The 22141-nt window shown below is 39.0% G+C and overlaps 2 protein-coding genes across 2 annotated transcripts in view; one reads left to right on the top strand and one right to left on the bottom strand.

The window, feature by feature from the left end:
* CFAP61 (cilia and flagella associated protein 61) overlaps positions 1-3067 on the bottom strand; it is a 323912-nt gene extending 320845 nt beyond the window's left edge. The window contains exon 1 of the mRNA XM_019653120.1: positions 2996-3067. The gene's annotated coding sequence lies outside the window, so the exon portion shown is untranslated. The remainder of the gene's footprint in view (positions 1-2995) is intronic.
* A 33-nt stretch (positions 3068-3100) lies between these two features.
* CRNKL1 (crooked neck pre-mRNA splicing factor 1) lies at positions 3101-20739 on the top strand. Its single transcript, XM_019653118.1, has 14 exons — positions 3101-3287; positions 4945-5097; positions 5912-6003; positions 6813-6971; positions 7444-7610; positions 9989-10167; positions 11164-11334; positions 12481-12672; positions 13391-13450; positions 14199-14279; positions 15077-15316; positions 16462-16563; positions 17153-17401; positions 19304-20739. Exons 1-14 carry the CDS (start codon positions 3237-3239, stop codon positions 19469-19471), a joined length of 2064 nt encoding a protein of 687 aa, XP_019508663.1. The 5' UTR covers positions 3101-3236; the 3' UTR covers positions 19472-20739.
* Positions 20740-22141: the final 1402 nt, after the last annotated feature.

Below are 22141 nucleotides of genomic sequence, written 5' to 3'. Positions count from 1 at the left end.
CAGCCTTTCTCCCTTTCTGAGGAGAATCTCTAATGACAGCGACAGTGGAGAGACTAATGTTCCAGAAAGACACTTTAGGGAATGCTGTTGACAGGAACAGTAGGCCACAAAATGATTACACTCTCTCTCTCAACGTCTCCTCATGTGTCTCTCTCTCTTTCCTTCCTTCCTCCCTCCACACCTCCTTTCTTTCCTTCCATTTTCCCCCTTTCCCTTCTTCTAGGGAAAAACACCTTACTATGTACTCGCTAGTGAGCTCAAAAACAGGCAAATTAATTTTTCACCATGGTATTGATTCTAAGAACAATATGAAACATTTCCAGCCTCCTAGCACCATCCAGTCAATTCACCCCTGCAAAAGGTAACCATATTCTGACTTCTATCCCATAAATGATCTTTGCCAATTTTTGAACATCGTATACATGGAATTATACAGTATGCATAGTTTTATTTCAACACACAGTATATCTTTTGGCTTTTTGTTGTTGTTGTTTAGATACATCCTAGCATAATTTTCATTTTGCCAAAGTACTAAAAACCGTGAGTTCCACAGGGGCCTGATACATCACTGAACTGAGTTCCTTCTTGGTCAGATGAGAAAACTGAGGCCCACGAGGTGAAATGACTTGTCTCAGGACACATGTTCAGTTAGAAACAGAACATTGGGCTTCTCCTTCCCGCCCAGCTCCTTACCACTCCCATCTGTTTAAGTGGCCTGTAGATTGGCTCTATGAATAAGAAGTCCCCCTGCCCTCACCGTCCACTGATGTTCAGATTAATTGCAGCTTAAATGCTCTTAACCGTAACCTTCAGATGTTAAGGGTGCAAGGTGCAGGGTAATTGCAGGGGGACTCACAAAGATGGCAGATGGCAACAAGAAATTTCATCCAGTGGACTCTGTCTTGGTGAAATCACAACACCCTCAACTTTGCAGCCTTACAGATGGGTTTCATCAGCATGCTCAAAGCAAACCCAGCTCTGGGGAATGGCCCTACATTATCCAAGCTCACAGAAACTGAAAGAACAAGTACAAAATGCCAATTTATTAATTTACAAAGAGAAAGTCAACAGGGGGCAATCCAGGTGTTTCTGTAGCCCGGACAATTAACAAGTCACTTGGGTTAAGTACAAGTCTGACTTCCTCTCCTTAACAGGGTGGGAGGGAATTATTTCTCCACCTCCCATGAGTTATGTGGCCACTATCTCGCAACCTTGGTATCAAGGTGACTGCAGTGAAATGGGGAGCTCAGGCTAGTCTTGTTCCAGCCAGATGTTGCCTTGTGGAAATGTGGGCTCAGATGGCAGATCTTCACATTTTGCAAAGGAAGAAAAGCATGGTATATACATAACATCTCCAAAATTTGAAATATTGGCTCAAAATTCTTTTTCACACTTTGCAGATGTAAATAAATAAACATTTCTTTAAGCTAGTTTAGCCTCCACTCCTGCTGTGGCAAAGCCACCCATGCACTGTCTCTTTGTAGACCAGCTACACAGAAAGCCCAGCTATCAGAAGGTGGCTTATATGGGGCCATGGTTAAGAGTACAGGATGTGGAATCAGAGTACCAGGGATGACAACCAGCTCCTATCCCTTATTAGCTGTGACATTGGGCAAATTACCAAAACTCTCGGTTCCTCAGTTTCCTCATCTGTAAATTAGAGATTATATACCTCAAAGAGTTCTATAAATGAGTTATGTACAAAATGCTAAAAGCAGTGTCTGACACAGTTAAGTGCTCAGTACATATCAGCAACCATTAATATTATTGTTATTAGCATTATATTCTCAGGATTCAAAATAGTGAACCTCAAGAAGTCGCTCACCAGCCCTGAAGCCTGAGGAGCTCTCATCCACTATAGAGATGCCAGGCCACAAAAATCTATGCATGGGTGGCATCTTTGCAGATGTTTGCCTAAACATCTCTATTTTGTTGATGACCACAAGGTCAATCCATCCGCTTTGTGACAGACACTTTGTTTCCTAGATAAACGAACACACCTTTAATCAATTTGCAGTCAAGTTTCGTGAACTGCTAGCATTTCCTAAGCTGGCTTTACATAGCGCAGCTGCAATAAGTTGATTTCACATTCTAACTCTAATGTCAATCTTTCTTGACATTTAATTTTTTAAAATTGTTTTTACATAGAAATGCATTATAATGCATTGTTCATTATACCTTCTCAATGCAGAATATGTTCTCATTGCGAAAACATAAAACTTTACAAATAAGGCTGAAATCCTGTCTTTTCTATTGTGGTAACATCCTATCTTTTTTATTGTGGTAAAATATGCATAATGCAAGATATCTCTAAGAAAGTCTTTTTCTTTTGAATTCTCTTAAACATTTGCTTGCACATAATTATAATTAACTTTTCTGTTTTTGATGGCAGGTCAAGAATTACATCACCTAACATTTACTGTGCGCTTTACACAGGTTTTCTCTTTAATCCTGGTGAAATAGATATTATTATCCTCATCTTACAGTTAAAGATATTGAGGCCAAGAGAATTTATGTAATTAAGGCACACTCAGAGAATTTAAACATCTGTTTATCTGACAAGAAGGCTGGCTGGTCTGCTAGTAGTCTACTGATTTATTTTTATTTTTTTCTTATCTGACTTTAAAAGACCCTCAGTTATTTTTAATTACCAACCTTGTAGTTAATAATTTGGTCACAACTGTCCAGAAACGAAGGGCAGTGGGCCTCAGAAACTACAAAGCCTAGAATGCAACGCGGCGCCGCGCCGCTTAGGAGCTCAGCAGCTCGCCCCTTGGCATGCAGGGAATAGTAGTTTTCTGGCCTGCCTTTCTTGCCCCGCACTCGAGCGTCCAGATCACAGTGTGGTTCCTACTCCGTTTGCCGGGAGCCACGGCTAGACAGATCCACCCGACCTCGCGCGGTCACCACAGTCCCGGAGACTGACTTGGAGATGCGCCCCTAACTCCCTAGACCCAGTCCTCGCGTCCCTGCCGGGCAGGACAACTCCACCCACCTCAACCTCAGATCCCCGACGCCGCGCTCCACACCGGGCTCGAAAGAGGACGCGCAGCCAGGTTACCACAGAAACGGCGCTCCCTCGGTCACGTTGTGTGCGGGAGGTCAAAGGTCATCCAAGCCAGTTCCGCTTCCGGTTCCGGAATCCTGCTTGTTGTCAGAAAACTTTGGGGCCTCAGGAAGCCCGTGGGGCCGTTTTGAGGGGGTCGAGGTTTCGCCCGACGTCTTTTGCAGCAGCCATGGCGGCCTCCACCGCGGCCGGGAAGCAGAGAATTCCCAAAGTGGCCAAGGTAGGCGATAGAGAGTGTCCTTGGGGGAAGGGTCCTGGGAGAGGGGCTCGCGCCACCCTCCATGGTACCCGGGACGGGAGAGTTGTCTGAGGAGCAGGCCCATCCTGTGCTGGGCGGAACGGGAAAAAGAGGGAAATGGATAGCCGGTGGTGGGGTGCAGGCTCTTGTCACCCCGGAGTATTGCCCGCGTCGGCGTGGCCTTCGTTCTGGGTAGATGTTCTTGCGGGATGAGGGATGGGGGTAAGAGTGGTGTCGTTCAGCAAAGATAACAGCCAGGCTGTGCTCTAGGCGCTGCGGAATGACACACTAATGTGGGTGACGAGCTGTACACAATAAGACACAAACGTAAGATTGCAATATTGCCAAATGCTGCTAAAGCAAAGTAGGAGTTGCCACGGAATAATGGGGGTTGTGTGAGGGTGTCTCCAGAGTAAAGTTTGCTGAGGAAATGACATTTAAGCTGAGGCTGAATAGGAGGTAGCCCAGCCGAGAGTGGAAAGAAAGAGTAGATGACAAGAGTTGCATAGTGGTATAATTTAATTAATAAGTTTGATATTGTCTGATATTTCTATAGGTGGCTGATACAAGGTATTTAATATGTAACAGGCTTTACTCTAAGCCTTTAGGGATCCTCTCCTTTCAGCCTGTTTTTCCAGCCCAGTCCATTTAGATGACTCCTACAGATAATACATATAAAGCATATAGCCCAGTGCCTGGTACTTAAAGCTCATTAGATATGAGCTGTCATCATTATTATCATCATTCCACATGTAGCACTAAATAATTAATATTTCTTATAATTCCATTCCATAAAATTTTATTGGGCAGCGCTGGTCCAGTAGAAATACTGGGCTGTCAAAAAAGTCAAGAAGTGTTTTTTCTGTGTTTTGTTACAAAAATGCGTCATGACTTTTCCGACAACCCAATATACTGTGAGCCACATATGTAATGTAAGTTTTCTGATAGCTACATTGAAAAGTCAAAACAAGGGCATTAATTTTAATTATATATTTTATTTAATGACCCACTGTATCCAAGATATTGTCATCCAACATGTAATCAATACAAAAAAATTTAATTAGGTAGTTTATTCTTTTCTTCATACTAAGTCTTCAAAATCTGTGTGTTTTGCACTTACAGCCCATCTCAATTTGGACTCACCACATGTGGCTCATGGCTACCATGTTGTACTGCCCAGCTCCAAGATCTCAAGAAGCTTATAGTCTGATGAGGATAGCTTACCAAATATTGTCTTTGACTTAAAATGCCATGAAAAACCAAATGTCATTTATCCACCTGGGTCATTAATTCTTAGTAGAGGTTGTAATGCTTGATAAGATATTCTTTATAAAACAAAACCTTTGGTGAGATTTTTACCTAGGCAGCCTCAAAGTTTTTTATTTTACTAATCTAAAAGGGAAAATGTGCTATTTTTGGTACCTTTTTTCTTGAGACTTTTACTGTGGTTTTTGAATAGATTTGCATAAAATAGAAAACTTTTTTTCCTATTTAGCTGCACAGAGAAATGGGAACATCATACAAAGAGGGCATCTTGTAATAATACATATAAAGTTCTTATCCTAAAAAAAATTTTGTTTGCTTCTTAAACCTTGTGTGAAGGGCATCTCCTAAAAATAGAAACATCTTTTCTTAAAAGGTAAAAAACAAAGCTCCAGCTGAGGTACAGATAACTGCCGAACAACTCTTAAGAGAAGCTAAAGAAAGAGAACTTGAGCTTCTTCCACCTCCACCTCAACAGAAGATCACAGATGAAGAAGAATTAAATGATTACAAACTAAGGAAAAGGAAGGTCAGTCAATGTGATGTCTTTCGGTATGTTATATTGTTAAGAATTTATAGGTCAGAGTTTGAAAAGTTCCTCATGGGTTAGAGAGACTAAGATGAGAAGAGGTTAGTGTTTCTAGCCACCTAAATAATATAACTTCTGGCTACCAGATAACTGCATTTTACTGAACTTTATGAAATATACCATGAGTTGTCTATTTTAGAGTATAAAGAAATTAAGTCCATAAGAAATACAATTTTTGGTGCTGAATCAAAGATGGGCGGAAGTTTAACAGGTGAAACAACTGGCAGCTGGAAGAGGGGTGGACTTAACAAGACTGTGTCTGCTTCTGTGTATACCGCCCTCTGTGTTAAGAATTAAGATGGGAGAGATCCATGGGAAGACTGGGGGTCTGGGCTGACCAGCTCACTCTAGAATGTGGGATTATTTTAAACCACTAATCCTGTCGTAATGCTTATTAGTTATCCTCAATTAGGTGTGAAATTCTGAGACGTTATCAAAAAGACTTAATCAAAAGTGTTTTCTTTAAGAACAAGTACAGTATATTACAGTATCAGTTAGTTGTTATGGGTAATAGGAAATACCAACAATTCTGCTAATAACTCTTTACATCTAAAGCTTCCCTCTTGTTTGCATGTAAGATTTTAAAGAAACATTTGTGATTGTAACCTTCTGTTATTTCTTAACGATTGCAGGATATAATTTCTCTTAAATAAGAACAGAATGAGTAACCTTTTTAGTACAAGGATTAATAGACAAAGGATGATGTCAGTTTTAGTTATTTCCTCTTTAATTTGACCTTTTTAACTTCCACCAGACTTTTGAAGATAACATAAGAAAAAATAGGACTGTGATTAGTAACTGGATAAAATACGCACAATGGGAAGAGAGTCTAAAGGAGATTCAAAGGTAAAATTGCTGACCATGTAATTTGGCAAATAAAGATGTCATAAATTAACAAATTGGAAAAGTTAAAGCACAAATGAAAGATTGTGTTTCTGGTAGTAATTTTCAAAGTTTGTTCCATGGAACCCTAGGGTTCCTTTGAGGTGTCTCAGGGGCACTGTGATAGGCTAGTCCTGGGGGGAGCCAAGAAGAAGGCTCTACAGGTGGGTCTTACCACCAGCACACACTCTTCAGCCATAGAAGTACAGTGTCATCTACTTTCTGTATATTGGGATTTTTTTTTTTTAATGAAAATTGTTTCCACTGATGAAAATCATGACCTCGTCCCTCCTGTTTTCCAGCCTTTCTGTGCTCTCCAAGCATACTCCTGGCCCCTACTGTGCCTGCATACTTGCCACTCCCTGAACACATCATGTCTCCTTCTATGACACTTGCCTGTTCTCTCTGCCTGTAATGAATACCCCTCCCCAGCACCATGTCCTCTGGGACTTTCCTCAAATTCCAAATTTGTTCTCAATTATTGAGTTACCTTCTGATTAGCCTTTTCCACCAGACATTTTTCTTTCTTTCCCTCTATTTCGTTGTACAGATCTTCACCATAATTCATATTACATTATAATTACATGCATGTCTATCTTTCTCTAAGTCTTTATAAGTTTTGTAAGAACACTATATCTTTTCACCTTTTTATCCCCAGAACTTGGCTCATGGGGACACCTGATAAAATTACAGGGCACTGCAGGTGGTTTGAAATAGTTACTACGTGTGTTGTCTGTACTGCTGTTGAGGCCTTCCGAATTTTGCTTCCTAAGGGCTCGATCCATATACGAACGTGCTTTAGATGTGGACTACCGAAATATTACACTTTGGCTGAAATATGCAGAAATGGAAATGAAGAATCGTCAGGTAAACCATGCCCGAAATATCTGGGACCGGGCCATAACAACTCTGCCTCGAGTCAACCAGTTCTGGTAAGTTTCTGATCCAATGAAATGTTGTTTTGTAGACTAGAAAAGCTCCACATTTGTATATTTATTTCATTTACATAATTGTAATCATATATATGTATGTAACATATATATAATCATATATATGTATATAACTATATACATGTATAAGCACTTTTTAATGTCCTATAGTCTGTTAAATCATAATCAGTGTATAATAGCTGTGTAATCGAAACTAAAATTTTGATTGCAATTTTTATGCTTAAGAAACTTGTTGAACTAAGTAATTTTTAAGAAAACTATATTTTTTTCTAATAGTTCATCCTTTTCAGATTTACATTTTAATAAGAAAACAGGTTGTGATTTAACCTTTAGGGAAGATAAAGTCTTAAATCTTCTTCACATTTAACAAAGTTAGAACCAGAAATTGCCAAAGAACAGTTTTTCCCTAAGTCATTTTAACCGTGACACATATTTTCGGATGATTTTGTTAAAGGTACAAGTACACATACATGGAGGAGATGCTGGGAAACATAGCTGGCGCCCGGCAGGTGTTTGAACGCTGGATGGAATGGCAACCTGAGGAGCAAGCCTGGCACTCCTACATCAATTTTGAGCTGCGATACAAAGAGGTGGATCGGGCCCGCACCATTTATGAGCGATATATCCTTTGGATGAGGTCTGAGTGGTGCTGCTCTTGTTCTGGATGCTGTTCCTCCTGTGGAATTGTAGTCATATTCAGGACAAGTAGTCATTATGTTGGCCTAGAAATCAAGGATGCAGATTTCATCTGCTTCATAAGCTACATATATATTTTCTAGGAATGTAGGTTGGTCAGGAAAAAAGTTTGTGGTCTGGGTAATTGTTTGAGTCTTTTCCAGTGAGACTTTGGATTTGTTTGTTTTGGCACTAATGCCATGATTGCTTGTAGAAAATGATGCACTAAGGTCCTGGCTGCTATAGCCAGTCCTTTATTTCTGTGGTTTAAGTTGGCCATTAGCACCATTAATGGAGTCCATCCAAAGGTTTACTGTTTATTAGCCATGTGACCCCAGTGAGTCAGTTATTCCTTTGAGCCTTGGTATCCTTATCTTTAAAACGAGAATAAAGATCCCTACTATGGGCTAGTTATGAAGATAAGATGATAATACGTGAAAGCACTATTAGCAACTTAACTAGTCGATCCTCATTATTTACTGTTTCCATATTTGTGTATTCTCCGACTTGCTAAAATGTATTTGTACACCAAAAGTCAATATTTGTGGCACTTTCACAGTCATTTGCAAACAAGCACAGAGTGATGAAAAACTTGAGTCACCCAAGGCATATGATCCCAGCTAAGGTGATAATCTGCCTGTTGTCTCTGCTCTCATACAGAGATGATCAGGAGATAGAAGCAGATGGGGCAGTGCAGTGAAGGCCAGGAAGCTCCGGCTTGGGGCCAGTTGGGCAAGTTTGAATTCTTTCCTTTTCTGGCTCCTGTTAGTGGGTAGCCTCTGGCAAGTCACGTAACACTTCTGAACCTTGTTTTCTCTTTTATAAAATAACAAAAATAGAATCTAAGGATTAGTTGTTTTTAGGATTTAAGATTATAACCTATATTAGATATGTATTGTACATACATACTTCTAGGAGCACTGATTTTGCTAATCGCTGTTTTATGAAGTCACTGTTCACAGTGACTTCATAAAACATAACTAACACATAATGAGAATCAGCTTTATTGTGCAATTTTAAGATCTTAATTACCTCTACTTATTTTAATATTATTAATTTAACAAAAGCTTTTATAGCACTTGCTGTGTTGTCAGGCATTGTTCTAAGTACTTTACAAATATTGTCATTTAATCCTCATGACAACCCTGTGATCCAGGAACTATTCCATTCTACAAATGAGGAAAATGAGGCGTGAGAGATTCAGTGGCTTGACCAGGGTTTGTCAGGTAGTGATGGAGATGGGATTTGAACCCAGGAGCAGCCTCAGAGCAAAGGCTCTTAACATAATTGCCATATTTAAACATATTGCTACTTTGGAAATTAATGATTTCCTCAAGGAAGTAGATTAAAAAGATATATCCTAGTAAATAAACTGGTAATTCAAAACTTTTTCTTTTGGCTCTAGTTAGGACTTTTTGTGACTTGTTTTTTCTTTTTTTTTAAGATTTTTTGTTGGGGAATTGGGGGAAGAAACAAAGTTGGGGAATCGGGGGAAGGGGAACAGACAAGTTCCTGTCCTTTTTGTTCTTCAGTCTAGTTGTGGAGGACGTCGCTTCACTGGCCCATGTTGGTATTGTGATTATTGAGCTCTTTCCGGCTGAGGCAGATCAGTTGCCAGCCACTGAACAGTTGTTCACAGCGGCTGTTGGCAGCTCACGCTGGCTGCCGGCCACTCACGCCAGCTGCCAGCCACTCACGGTAGCTTATGGCAGCCCACTGCAGCTCCACTGGAGCCTACGCCGCCGACTTACGGTTGCCCAGCTCCAGGTCAGCTGTTGTTCACCATCTTAGCTGTAGAGGGCGCAGAGTCACTGGCCCTCATATGGGATCCGAACCGGGGTCCTGCTGCTCAGAGCTGGAATCCCAAGCCAACTCTTAACCAACGCGCCACTGAGCCGGCCCTGAGCACATTCTTTTGGCCAGAAATTAACCAAGAGCTTTACATACATTTTCGCATTTAAAGGCATCAGTCATCCAGTTAGGTTGGTATTACTTTCCTCTATTTACAGATGGTAAAACTGAGGCTTAGACAAGTTAAATGACTTGTCCAGATCACTTGGCTAATAACCAGGGTTCAGCTTTTTCATGGCTCCAGGAACCTATCTGTACCACTACTAAAATATTGAATAAGCACTGAAGAAAGACAGAGATGAACAAGACCCAACTCCCTCACAGGGGTCACAGTGTAGTGGTCCTCTGCCTTTGTACATGTCTTATCAACCTCATAGTTGTTGTAGCTTGCATTGTTGGGGTGTTTGGTTTGGGTTTGGGGTTTTTTTTTGAGCCACGTTGTCTTGCCTGGAATTTCTTTAATTCCCCTGCACTTGTACTTGTGCACCCCGACGTTAAAAACTGGATCAAGTATGCCCGCTTTGAAGAAAAACATGGTTATTTCGCCCATGCACGGAAAGTGTACGAAAGAGCGGTTGAATTCTTTGGAGATGAACATATGGATGAACACCTTTATGTTGCCTTTGCCAAATTTGAAGAAAATCAGAAAGAAGTAAGTAAGCTTAAAGGACTCAGTTACGTTGCAAAACAGTTTAGAAAAGATTACCTCTTGTGAACATTGAGTTAATTTCCATTTTCTTATTCACTTATCATTGGAGAAAATGTTTTCAAAATACAAAAACTATTTCTCAGAAAAAACAACATGCAGTTGTGTCTAAGCTACAGGTTGGGAGCTGAGTGATTATAGATTGTGTTATAACTGTCTTAATTTTGTTGTGCTTTGCTTGAAAATTAAGCCTTTAAATCTGGAGTAAGAATATTGTCTGTAAACTGAGAGTTAGTCACTTGGTATCCTTATTAAAGGGCTTTACAGGTAATAAACCTAAGGAACAAAAAGCCCAGAGCCCTCAGAGAATAGAATTTGAAATAAGTATTGAAGGGTTTTAGGAAGAGAGTGGTAGGGTATAATTTATATTGTAAAGAGAGCCTCTAGTTCATTTATGGAGGTTGTGTTGGGGAAGGGTGGCAAAAGTAGATGAAAGGAGACTTTTGAAATGGTCCAGGGAAAAATGGAAATAGATTGGCAGGAGGTTGGGAAAGAGTGAAGGCTATATTGAAGGAGTAGAAATGGTAGGGCTTCGTGAAGCAGTGACTGTGGGGAATGAGGAATGGAGAGGAATCAAGGTAGGGATTTTAGCTTGAGCAAGTAAGTGTGTGATAGTTGGTTTTGCTTATCAAGATTGGGAAGACTGAGAAAGACTCGGGTTTAGTGGGGAAAAACAGGAGCTCAGATTGGGACCTTTCAGTCTGAGATGCGCAGATGACGTCCAACTGGCAGTGTTAGGTAGACAGGATTAAATGTGGAACTCAAAGGAGAGGCAGTCCATCCTGACTGAAATACCTCAACAAAGGGAGAAGAATCTCATTTTGGACACTTTGAGGCTTAAAAATATAATCTATGTAATGTTTTATGTCATAATTACTTTGCTAGTCATGACTAGAATGTGAATGTTGTGATATGGCAGATAATCATCCTGTCTGCTTTTAGTTTGAAAGGGTACGCGTGATCTACAAGTATGCCCTGGATAGAATTTCAAAACAAGAGGCCCAAGAACTCTTCAAAAATTATACCATCTTTGAGAAGAAGTTTGGTGATAGGCGGGGTATTGAAGATATCATAGTGAGCAAACGGAGATTCCAGTATGAAGAAGAAGTGAAGGTGAGTGCTGGTGTAGATGCTTAACTCTACAAGTTAGTAAGATGTGCCAGCCAATACTAGGTACAGTAAAATGAGTAATAGCAAATTAAGGCTGCCAGTGATTATGCTCTTGATAATGTGTATGCAATAAATGGACAGCTATCTCAGGAGGTTGGAATAAATGAGGCTGATAGGAAAGGCAAGCAAACGACACTTGGATTTGCTCTGCCACTCACATGTTGAAAGTTACTTTTATTGCTGATTGTGTGCTATAAAACTTGAGCAAAATAAATCTGGAATCCATTTGAGCTTATTTTTGAAAGAAGATTGATTCAAAAAGCCAGTTTGTATACATTACCTTTTAGCTTAACTGCTCGAATGAAAGATGTATTGTAGATGTGGTTCTATTCTCATCTCTTTATGTATATAATATACTATTTTGATTTGAATTCAAAAATAGCATTTTCAAGATAGCTCCAAACGAAGGACTAAGTCTGGTGTTAAATGAAGCCAATGAGATGTGTTCAAGATAAGTTACTATTAATGGAAAAGCCAAGTTTCACAATTGTGAGCATGGTATACGAGTAATTCCATAGTAATATTAAATTTAGACATAATACATAGTCATCTATCATTGTACACCATTCTGCATTGCGTGGTGAAATCTCGAGCCATCCCGCTTGGTCCTACCTGGGACATAAATCATCCATTTGTCCAGCATCTCCATGCTATATATACTACCCACCTGTTAGTCACTTAGTAGCTATCTTGGTTATCAGATTGACTATCGCAGTATCACAGTGCTTGTTCAAATAACTCTTATTTTACTTAATAATTGCCCCAAAGCATGAGAGTATAAATTTTATCATAGGTATGTATGTTAGGAAAAAACACAGTATATATAGGGTTCAGTACTGTCCATGGTTTCAGGCACCCACTGGGGGTCTTGGGACATATTCCTCACAGATAAGGGAAGACTACTGTATTCCTTATTCTTTTTCATTTATAAAATCTCAGAAATGGTATTTTCTAAATGAGATAGCATGTAAAATTTAGGAAAAATATTTGCTAAAATATAGAAAGTCTGGTGCTTTCTTTTAGCTCACATAGTCCAGCAAGTGTAGCTCTTGGTTTTGTTTTTGTTTATTAAACTTATTGTCATTCTAGGCTAATCCACACAATTATGATGCGTGGTTTGATTACTTACGCTTGGTGGAAAGTGATGCAGAAGCAGAAACTGTACGAGAAGTCTATGAAAGAGCTATTGCCAATGTCCCACCCATTCAAGAGAAGAGGCATTGGAAGCGCTACATCTATCTTTGGGTCAACTATGCACTCTATGAAGAGCTGGAGGCAAAGGTAAAAAATGGAATTAGGTATCAACTCTTAATGATTTCCTCACCCCAGTGCTTAAAGCTCGCTGTTGTGGGTAGTAACTGATATTTACAGTCCTTGAAACAGGGGAATTTAGTTTTAGATTACTAATAAGCTTTCATTCAGCCATATAGTTGTATTGTCTCTTTGTAACATTTTAAACCTGTTGTAGGCACAGGTGAGGTGTTTTTATGTTTTGTTGTATTTTGTTTTTTTAAACTTTAAGGCACAACAAGATTATCACTTGGAACTTGAAAGGCAACAATATACCAGCCATTAGTTTAATTATACATAATTTCCTGGGTTTGCTCATAAATCGGGACCATGGCTAGATTGCACATTTTTGGTTTTAGTGAAGATCAAGTGGGATTTTCAGAAATTGGTCATGTATAAGTTAATAGAAAAAGATTAACTTTCTGCTGTTGATCTGAGAGCATAAAACATATTTGTTTTTTTCTGCTATCAGGCAAAAAGCCTTCCTACAGAGAAGCTCTCAGAGTGTGATGGCTATATTGTTGGTGATTCTTAAACCAAAGTTTGATGGCTAAAGGTAGTTCACACTTTTGATCATAAATGGAATCAGAGTTTGAAAATAGCAACTTCTGAAAACATATTCAGTGTTGGAGGTGTACATTTTTTACTACTAAAATTAGAATTAGCAACAAATTTCAATATTTTGTGAAAATTTCTCATCCTAATACAGGATCCCGAGAGGACAAGACAGGTCTATCAGGCCTCTTTGGAACTAATTCCTCATAAAAAGGTACATCTGCTCCAAATGTCAAAATCCTGCTTCTGTTACTTGTAAAATAATTCAGTGAAATAATGTTTATTGATTGACTGTTTCCCTGTGCTAGGCACCATAGAAAACAAATAAGAACGAGATATGCTCTTTCCCTCTGAAAATAGTCGAGAGGGCAGCTTTTGACAAATAATACAGAAAATAATGCAGAAATTCAGAGGAGAATGGGTAATTAGAATAGACTGAGTAGAAGTCTGTTCCACTGAGAGGAAAATGCACATTGAGAGAGTACACAGTATGTGCAGGCAGTAATGAACAGGTGTTGGCAGCTGAGTGGATGTATGCATGCATAGGTAAACACGAGTGTGCTCTGGAAATGGTTGAGACATTATCTCTGCCATATTTCTCAGCACAAGAAACTAATAGAGATGTTGCTCGAATTATCCTCTAGAATAAAGATGGCATGTTCTATTCTTTCACAAGCATATCCACAAAAAGCAGATTCTAGGTAGGGGCTGCTGGGCCACGCAGTATTATACAGTTCCTAGCTTACTGGGGTTTTTTGTTTTCTTTGTTTGTTTGTTTTGTAATTTTTGTGAAATATTGTAATCTTTGCTTATAAACAAGAAAAAAACACCTGTCCTAGCTCTGAAGTTTTAGATGAATCTAAGTAATTGCCTGTAGCCTTTTGTTAATTTAAATTAAACTTAATTCAATTTAATTTAAATGAGTCTCTTAAGCTAGATGTTGTTGTGCTTTTGTTTTCTAGTTCACATTTGCCAAAATGTGGTTACTATATGCACAATTTGAAATAAGACAGAAAAATTTACCATTTGCCAGAAGAGCTTTGGTAAGTAAAGAAAAGATCAAGATGCATCATTAAGTTCTATGAGAAGAAAATTAAAGTCTTGGTGCTTAAAAGTTGTACAAATCCTACTAAGAAAGCCTTTAAAACTTGAGACGTGTTAGAAAACACATGCCCTTTGAAGAAAGATTGGATAATGATGCTTAAATTGTTTTATTCCAGTATTGGATGGAAACTTTATCTGTAGCTACCAGTTACCAGATCTTTTGTCAGACTAGAGAGATCTGATCTTTAGTATAGTCTGATCCTGTGCAAAATTTTTGGTGTATTAAATGCACCTCCCTCTTAACAGTTGTTCTAAAATGTCTTAATAGGATTAGGTACTGTTTAAATGTAGTTGTGCTTCTGATGAACTACTCTCACCCTGGCTGTGGGCAGCAAGGCAGGGTTCGTTCTTTGATTTACCTTTTAATTTATAGATTTTATACATCTGATATCCATATTCCCTAGGAGAACCTGACAAAATCCAAAATAGTTGTAAAATCCAAAAGAGTAAAATCCAAAATAGTTGTCCAAACAACTCTGGTACAGTGTTCTCTTGCTGAACAGGCACCAATGGGCATAGGCTCTTTTGACAGCTGCGTGAATTAGGGGGTTCCCTTTGGCTTTTTGTCAAGAACCATCACGGACAGTATGATACCACAGAGGGAAAGAGTGGCTTACCATGTTGGCTCTTGAAGGTTCTTGCTCAGCAGAGAACAGCTTCTGGGATAGGTCGACAATGTCTGTGCACAAGTTAAACCCATTAAAGTATCACAGCAATTGGTCATTTTCTTTTCCAGGGAACTTCCATAGGCAAATGTCCAAAGAACAAGTTATTTAAAGGTTACATAGAATTGGAGCTGCAGCTTCGAGAATTTGACAGATGCCGGAAGCTTTATGAAAAGTTCCTGGAATTTGGACCTGAAAACTGTACCTCTTGGATTAAATTTGCAGAATTAGAGACAATCCTTGGCGATATTGAGAGAGCACGGGCAATCTATGAGTTAGCCATCAGCCAGCCACGCTTAGACATGCCAGAGGTGAGGATCTCAAGTTGAACAGAATTTTGTTTTAGACACTTCTCTAGAATTACTTTAGATGACCATCTATATGTGTGTGCATTTTAAAGCATAAAGATGATCTAACTAACTTCCAGTCTTTTCCACTCAGATTAGGACTTTTCTGTTTTGGAGATAGAAAGGTGGGGGTACCAGAGCACAGCAAAGCCCCATTATGACACCAGGCTGAATTGAGATGTAATGGGTGGGTGACTGGCTTTATTCTTCTGTTTCTCAGTCAGGAGGCTAAAGAGTATGAGATAGGGAAATAGGCAGCGGGCAACCCCATTCGGAGAACAAGAGAAATGGATGTTGAGATTGCACATCCCTGGATTCTCCTGGCACAGTTTTGTCTGGATTGGGCTTGCAAAAGAGACACTAAGTAAACGAAGATGTTCTGGAATTACTACTGTCACTGTCCTGGAAGTCCTGGCCTGCATGCAGCAGGACCCAAAATCATCCCTTCAGTATTTAAGCTTGAGCCACAAGGTGGCGCCAAACCACAGTTGGCTAATTTGAGTCTCAAACCACTGATATTCATTCAGCCATTTTGTTAATCTTGCACAAATATCACCCACATTTAATGTTTCACTAGGCCCCACTGATTACATTAGGGCAGGGCTTTTTGTATTACTAGTTCCATTGGTTGGCTTCAGCTCCTCCATAGACTGCCAGCTCCAGGGAGCCTGGGCCACATCTTGGTGCTTGTTGAGTTGAACTAAAACATAGCAAGAATTTAGTGGAGGTAAAAATAGTATATACTGACTAATCTAGGCCTATTTTCTCCCTGCAAGTTCAGTTGTCTGTAGCACTGTCATGACAGCGCCCGAGGGACTTGGCAAGTTTCTCACCTCTTCTTAATAAGTCCAACATGTGAAAAACTCCAAAAGAGAATGCGAAGTTGAATTCAAGGCCTTTCTTCTCATAATGTAGAACTTTTAACCAAGTTTGGTCAGCTTTTAAATGCGAGTATTATTTATTTTATCCATATGCTGTCTGTTCTTTAGTTCTTCATAAAAGCCCTAGGTTCCTGTATGTTCTAGGTAGGAATAGTAGTTAAGCTGTGCTTTAGATAGGGACATGTTGCTTTTTAAATGTCGTCTGACCTATTAAGTGCTCTTTCTTAGGTGCTTTGGAAATCATATATTGATTTTGAAATTGAGCAGGAAGAAACTGAAAGAACACGCAATCTTTACCGACGATTGCTTCAACGGACACAACATGTCAAGGTATCCTGTGCTTTATAAATTATCTTTGATTTTGCTTGAATCAGCAGTCTTGAAGAAATACTGTATTTCTGTGTTTAAGTGTTTTCTAAAATATATTTATTTTGAATGATTTCCTGCCTTTTAAAGAGAACCTGTGAGTCTCAGAGGACTTTGGAATGTTAAGCTTACACCAGGTCAATACATATTTTAAAAAATTATTTTTTTCCAGTTACAGTTGACATTCAATATTATATTTCAGGTATACAGCATAGTGGTTAGACATTTATATAATTTATGCAGTGATACCCCTGATTAGTATCCACTTTATACCAGGTCAGTATTTATACACATGTGAATAACTTGAATATCACAGGGATGAATAAAAAGTTAAAACTCTTCTCATGGTTTTAAGACTATTTCAGATACCTAATTGGATTTAGAAGCAGACTACTTCAACATTAATATATTGAAGCATGTAGTGAATATTCTTTGGAATATAGAAGTGAGCACATTACTGTGTTCAGATGTTATTAACAAATTAGTTTTATTATTATTACATTATTATCATTTGGGTGACATGGTTAATTTGGCTCTATAATCTTTTTTAAAGGTATGGATCAGTTTTGCTCAGTTTGAGTTGTCTTCAGGGAAAGAAGGAAGTTTGGCTAAATGCAGACAAATTTATGAAGAGGCTAACAAAACCATGCGAAACTGTGAAGAAAAGGAAGAAAGACTTATGCTGCTGGAATCTTGGCGAGGCTTTGAAGATGAATTTGGATCTGCATCAGATAAGGAGAGAGTAGACAAACTCATGCCAGAGAAAGTCAAGAAGAGAAGAAAGGTTCAGGCTGATGATGGGGTAAGAACTTGTCCCCTGGAGATGGTCTTCTCATGTTAAATGAGCAGAAATGGATCAGACAGTCGTACTTTTTAGTGGCATATGTACAATCTGAGAATGGGAGCAGTCAGCCTGGAGTACTAGACAGTTGCAGTATGGCTAGTATGGAAACAAAGAGTGCATAGTTCACCCTGGGTGGAGATTAGGAAGAGAGTTGGGAAAGGCTTGTTGGCTGATTCTAGGAACTACATGAAGTGTGATATTTCTAGGGCATTACACAGCAAGTCAGGATGGAGGGAAATGGAAATCAACTTTTTAGGTAGGCGCCAATTCAGAGAAGGCTTTGTAGGCTAGTCATTGGCACCACCTGCAGGTGGTGGACTTGAGGGGCTGATTGGAGGAGGACCTGTCAGGAGGCTGTTGTAAGCAAAGCAAATGGTGGTGGAAGCTGGAACTAGGCGACCTTTAGGAAGTGAAATCAGTGACCCACTGGAGGTAGGGATGTTAGGGCAGGGATTCAGAATACTGTATTTTGCCGTGTATAATTTGCTCCCTTGTATAATGCGCACCCACGTTTTTGGCCTAAACTTTAATTTTTTTAATTCAAATTTTTATTTTACATATAGGTACTTATTTTTTGTATTATAAAGGAATTTTAGCATTTTTTTTTTTAAGATTTTTATTGGGGAATTGGGGGAAGGGGAACAGACAAGTTGCTATCCTTTTGTTCTTTTTTTTTTTTTTAAGATTTTTATTGGATAATTGGGGGGATGGGAACAGTGATGGGGAATTGGGGGAAGGGGAACAGACAAGTTGCTGTCGTTTTGTTCTTCAATCTAGTTGTGGAGGACGTTACTTCACTGGCCCAAGTTGGCACCATCATTGCACTCTTCCCTGGCGAGGCAGATCAGTCGCCGGCTTCTGGACGGCCGCTCACTCCGGCTGCTGGCCGCTCACGCTGGCTGCTGGCTACATATGGTAGCCCATGGCAACCCACTGCCACAGGGACTGCAGCCTACGCTTTCGCCAGCGACTCACGGCAGCCCAGCTCCAGGTTGAACTGTTGTTCAGCATCTTAGCTGTAGAGGGCAGTGTCACTGGCCCTCATATGTGGGATCCGAACCGGGCCCTCTGGCATCCCAAGCGAGTTCTTAACCATCGCGCCACTCGGCCGGCCCAGCATTTATTTTTTTAAACATTATGGTACAAGAAATTTTATGTAACAAATAATTACAAAACACAAGAACAGATACAAGGTATAAGACAATATTTATGCATCATAAGAGGCCAAGAACTCTTTATCATTGCAAGTTTGTTGTAAGTTCAACAAAACCAATGGTCATATTCCAGGGTAATATTTTGCATACGGATATCATAATTGATTTCTAGAGTTACACTTTTAACTCATAAGCATAAATAAAAGAATTAAAAACATTTATATAGATACAGAATTAGTACTTCCCATGTATAATGCACATTCTTATTTTTCCCTTACCAATTTGGGCAAAAAAGTGTGCATTATATACGGCAAAATACAGTAATTATGCACAGATATATGGCTTTTACTACTAGATAAATATTAAGTAAATCTTTACAAATTTTGAACTTTAAACAGACTGCAGGATGGAGTTGGAGACAGTATCTTCTTGGCTGACTGTAGAGAAGCTGTGCTTAGATTTTTAGAATTTTTTTCCACCAGGTTTTTAACTCTCACACTTGCAGCAACACCAATCCAGCAGCTACTTATTCACTCCCAGTCTTCAAGGCCCAGCCCTTGTGCTTTCTGTAGTAGACTTTGATGTTGTTTTGTAAAATGAAAAGTTGAATTTTAACTCTGGGTTTCCCAGTGAAAATTTCTCTACTTTAACGGAAGTGTATTTACCTTAAGTTAGCTTATCTTCTAATTGTTTTACTTTTCTATAGTCTGATGCAGGCTGGGAAGAATACTATGATTACATCTTTCCGGAAGATGCTGCCAACCAACCTAACCTCAAGCTCCTGGCCATGGCCAAACTTTGGAAGAAACAACAGGAAAAGGAGGAGGCTGCTGAACAAGACCCGGACAAGGACATTGATGAGAGTGAATCTTGAGCTTCTTATTCATACTGATGTTTTATTTTTATAAATTTTTTGGAACTCTTGTGACTCCTGTAAGTTTTTGTATATTTCACCAGTAATGAACTGATTGGAATCTTTGGCAGCTACTTTTTGAATTATTTTTTAAATGCTGTTGGGCTAGCTAGGGGTTGGGGGTTGCAAGTAAAGGAATTTTCTTAACTGCTAAATTTGAGTCCAAACATTTTTGTCCACATAGTGCATTAGCTATTCTAATTCAAATAATGCTTAGCATCTATTTTAGAAAGAACTGTGGGCTTCTGAAAGAACCTTTTTCTAGAAGTTTTCAAGTTATATTCTGTAGTAACTTTTAAGGTATAGTTTTCTCATGCCTTCATAAAGATATTTCTTCATAGCTATTTATGCATTCATCTGAAACCTGCAACTTTGCAACTTTTTCATGGTTTCAGACTCACGCTGACTTGAGTTCCATTCCCAGCTCTACTACTTAGTGATATGTAACTTAACCTTTATTTTCACTTTCTTAACTCATAAAATGGGTTAATACTTTGCCAACTCCTTTTGAAGATTAAACTAGAAAAGGACTATACCTGATGCATAGTTAAGTGCTCAATAAAATATTCATACCTAGCCACTTAAATATATTAATTCCTTATAGAATTCAATATTTTTGGATTCATTTAACTTCTAAAATTCTTTCTTAATACTAGCCTTTTATACTAAGTGCTTTTCAAAACTAGTTGGAAAATAATTTACAGTTACTCAATTTCTGAATAAGGTTTTTTTACCAAGAACATTTTAGTCAAATTTCAGTTATGCCCTTAAATGTTTCCCAGAGTGGTTGAGTTGTGTAGTGGATTGTTAAAAGAATAGTATACGTGTGCCATGTAAAAACGATGTCCTATACTGAAATAAGCTAGGAAACCCTAGATTAAGGGTTAATTAAGCCTTGTTAGTCAAATCTCTTGATAGGCTTCTCAGAGCCTTTGATATACTACTGTATATATGAATTACCAGTAACAATGCTGGCAATATTTCCCAAACTTATTGGACAAGGGAATCATTTCTACCTGGAGTACCAATAAATATCTCCCAGTGTGCTACAGTAGAAAACATCCACCTGTTAACACCTGACACAGTAAACTTACCCTTGCTTTATAATGTGAAAACACCTAAGGTAACTAACTATATGCTAAATAATGAAACTTAAATAGCACAGTAACGTACTTACTGATAACATTACTCATATTCTCAAGCAAAAAATACTTACCTTAATTAACTGATCTGAGAGATTGTGTCCTGTATTTCTTAAACCTGTCTTCTGTGTTCACTGCCCAAGCTATTGGACTAGAACTATATATCTTTTTTTTTTTAAGATTTTATTGGGGAATTGGGGGAGGGGAACAGACAAGTTGCTGTCCTTTTTGTTCTTCCGTCTAGTTGCAGAGGACGCCGCTTCACTGGTCCATGTTGGTATTATCATTGTGCTGTTGTTCCCGGGTGAGGCAGATCAGTTGCCGGCCATTGGATGGCTGCTCATGGTGGCTCACGCTGCCTGCTGGCCACACACAGCTTACGGCAGCCCACTGTAGACCCACTGCAGCCTATGCCATCACTTGTGACTCATGGAAGCCCAGCTCCAGGTTGAGCTGTTGTTCACCATCTTAGCTGTAGAGTGTGCAGCGTCATTGGCCCATGTGGGATCTGAACTGGGGCCCTGCTGCTCAGAGCTCGCGCTCCTAAGCCAACTCTTAACCAACAAGCCATTTGGCTGGCCCAGAACTATATTATTTTTCACCTGTAAAGATGATTAGCAAATTTATTATCTGCAAATTTAGTTGGGGAAATTAATCACTAAATTTCTAAGTGTATTCACCCAAGGAATAAAAGCTAATCAATATGTTACTAAATTGTATCTTAAAAATAAGAGTTTTTGAGAGCAGAATAATAGGATTGTTAGTATTAAAAGCAAACCTGTTTTCAGCGTCACTGGTTTAGATATTGGACCAGTGTTAGCTGTGAGGGTGTCAGGTTCTGACTGTTCAGTACTTGAGGTCTGACTAGTCAGGAAGAACATTTGTGATTTTAGTATCTTTGGCAAAGTGCGCAGAGTCAAGAAGGGAGATGAAAATGGGTCAAAATCCTAATGTGACTAATCATAGAGTCTTGCTAAAATTCTGTTCATGTTGCATGTATGCATAAGAAAAACAATTAGTGATCATGTTTTCAGTGTAACACTTTCTGACAAGTGCCAGTGTGAAATGCATGAAGGAAAAAGTTGTTCTCTCTTAGTAGAACATAAAGGATTAATTTCTCTCTCAACTTGACCAAAAGAAGTCCTTTCAAAAGCAAAAGCTTTTTAATAATCATTTCCATGAGTTTTTCTTTAGCTACTACTTTTACTCAACTGGATATTTTTATATATTACAGGTGATGAAAATTACACATGAAAATACCTGATTGGCCTGTGATCTAGTTACACAGCCTTTATTTAGGAACTACGTTCTCTTTTCCCTTTAAATAAACCTCAGCATCTTTTTATATTTTGAAAGGCAGTATTTAAGCAAAGTATTGTGACACGAGACAAAGGATTCAGGCCTAACAGCATGAAAACAAGTAATGGAAGAATTTACTACTCAATAAGAAGGAAACTTAAGTATGCCGGCCAGGGATTGTTTCAAGTGT

The sequence above is a fragment of the Hipposideros armiger genome, unplaced genomic scaffold (assembly GCF_001890085.2).
Source record: "Hipposideros armiger isolate ML-2016 unplaced genomic scaffold, ASM189008v1 scaffold_195, whole genome shotgun sequence".
Classification (NCBI taxonomy): Eukaryota; Metazoa; Chordata; class Mammalia; order Chiroptera; family Hipposideridae; genus Hipposideros; species Hipposideros armiger.
This window is presented reverse-complemented; position numbering and strand designations above follow the sequence as displayed.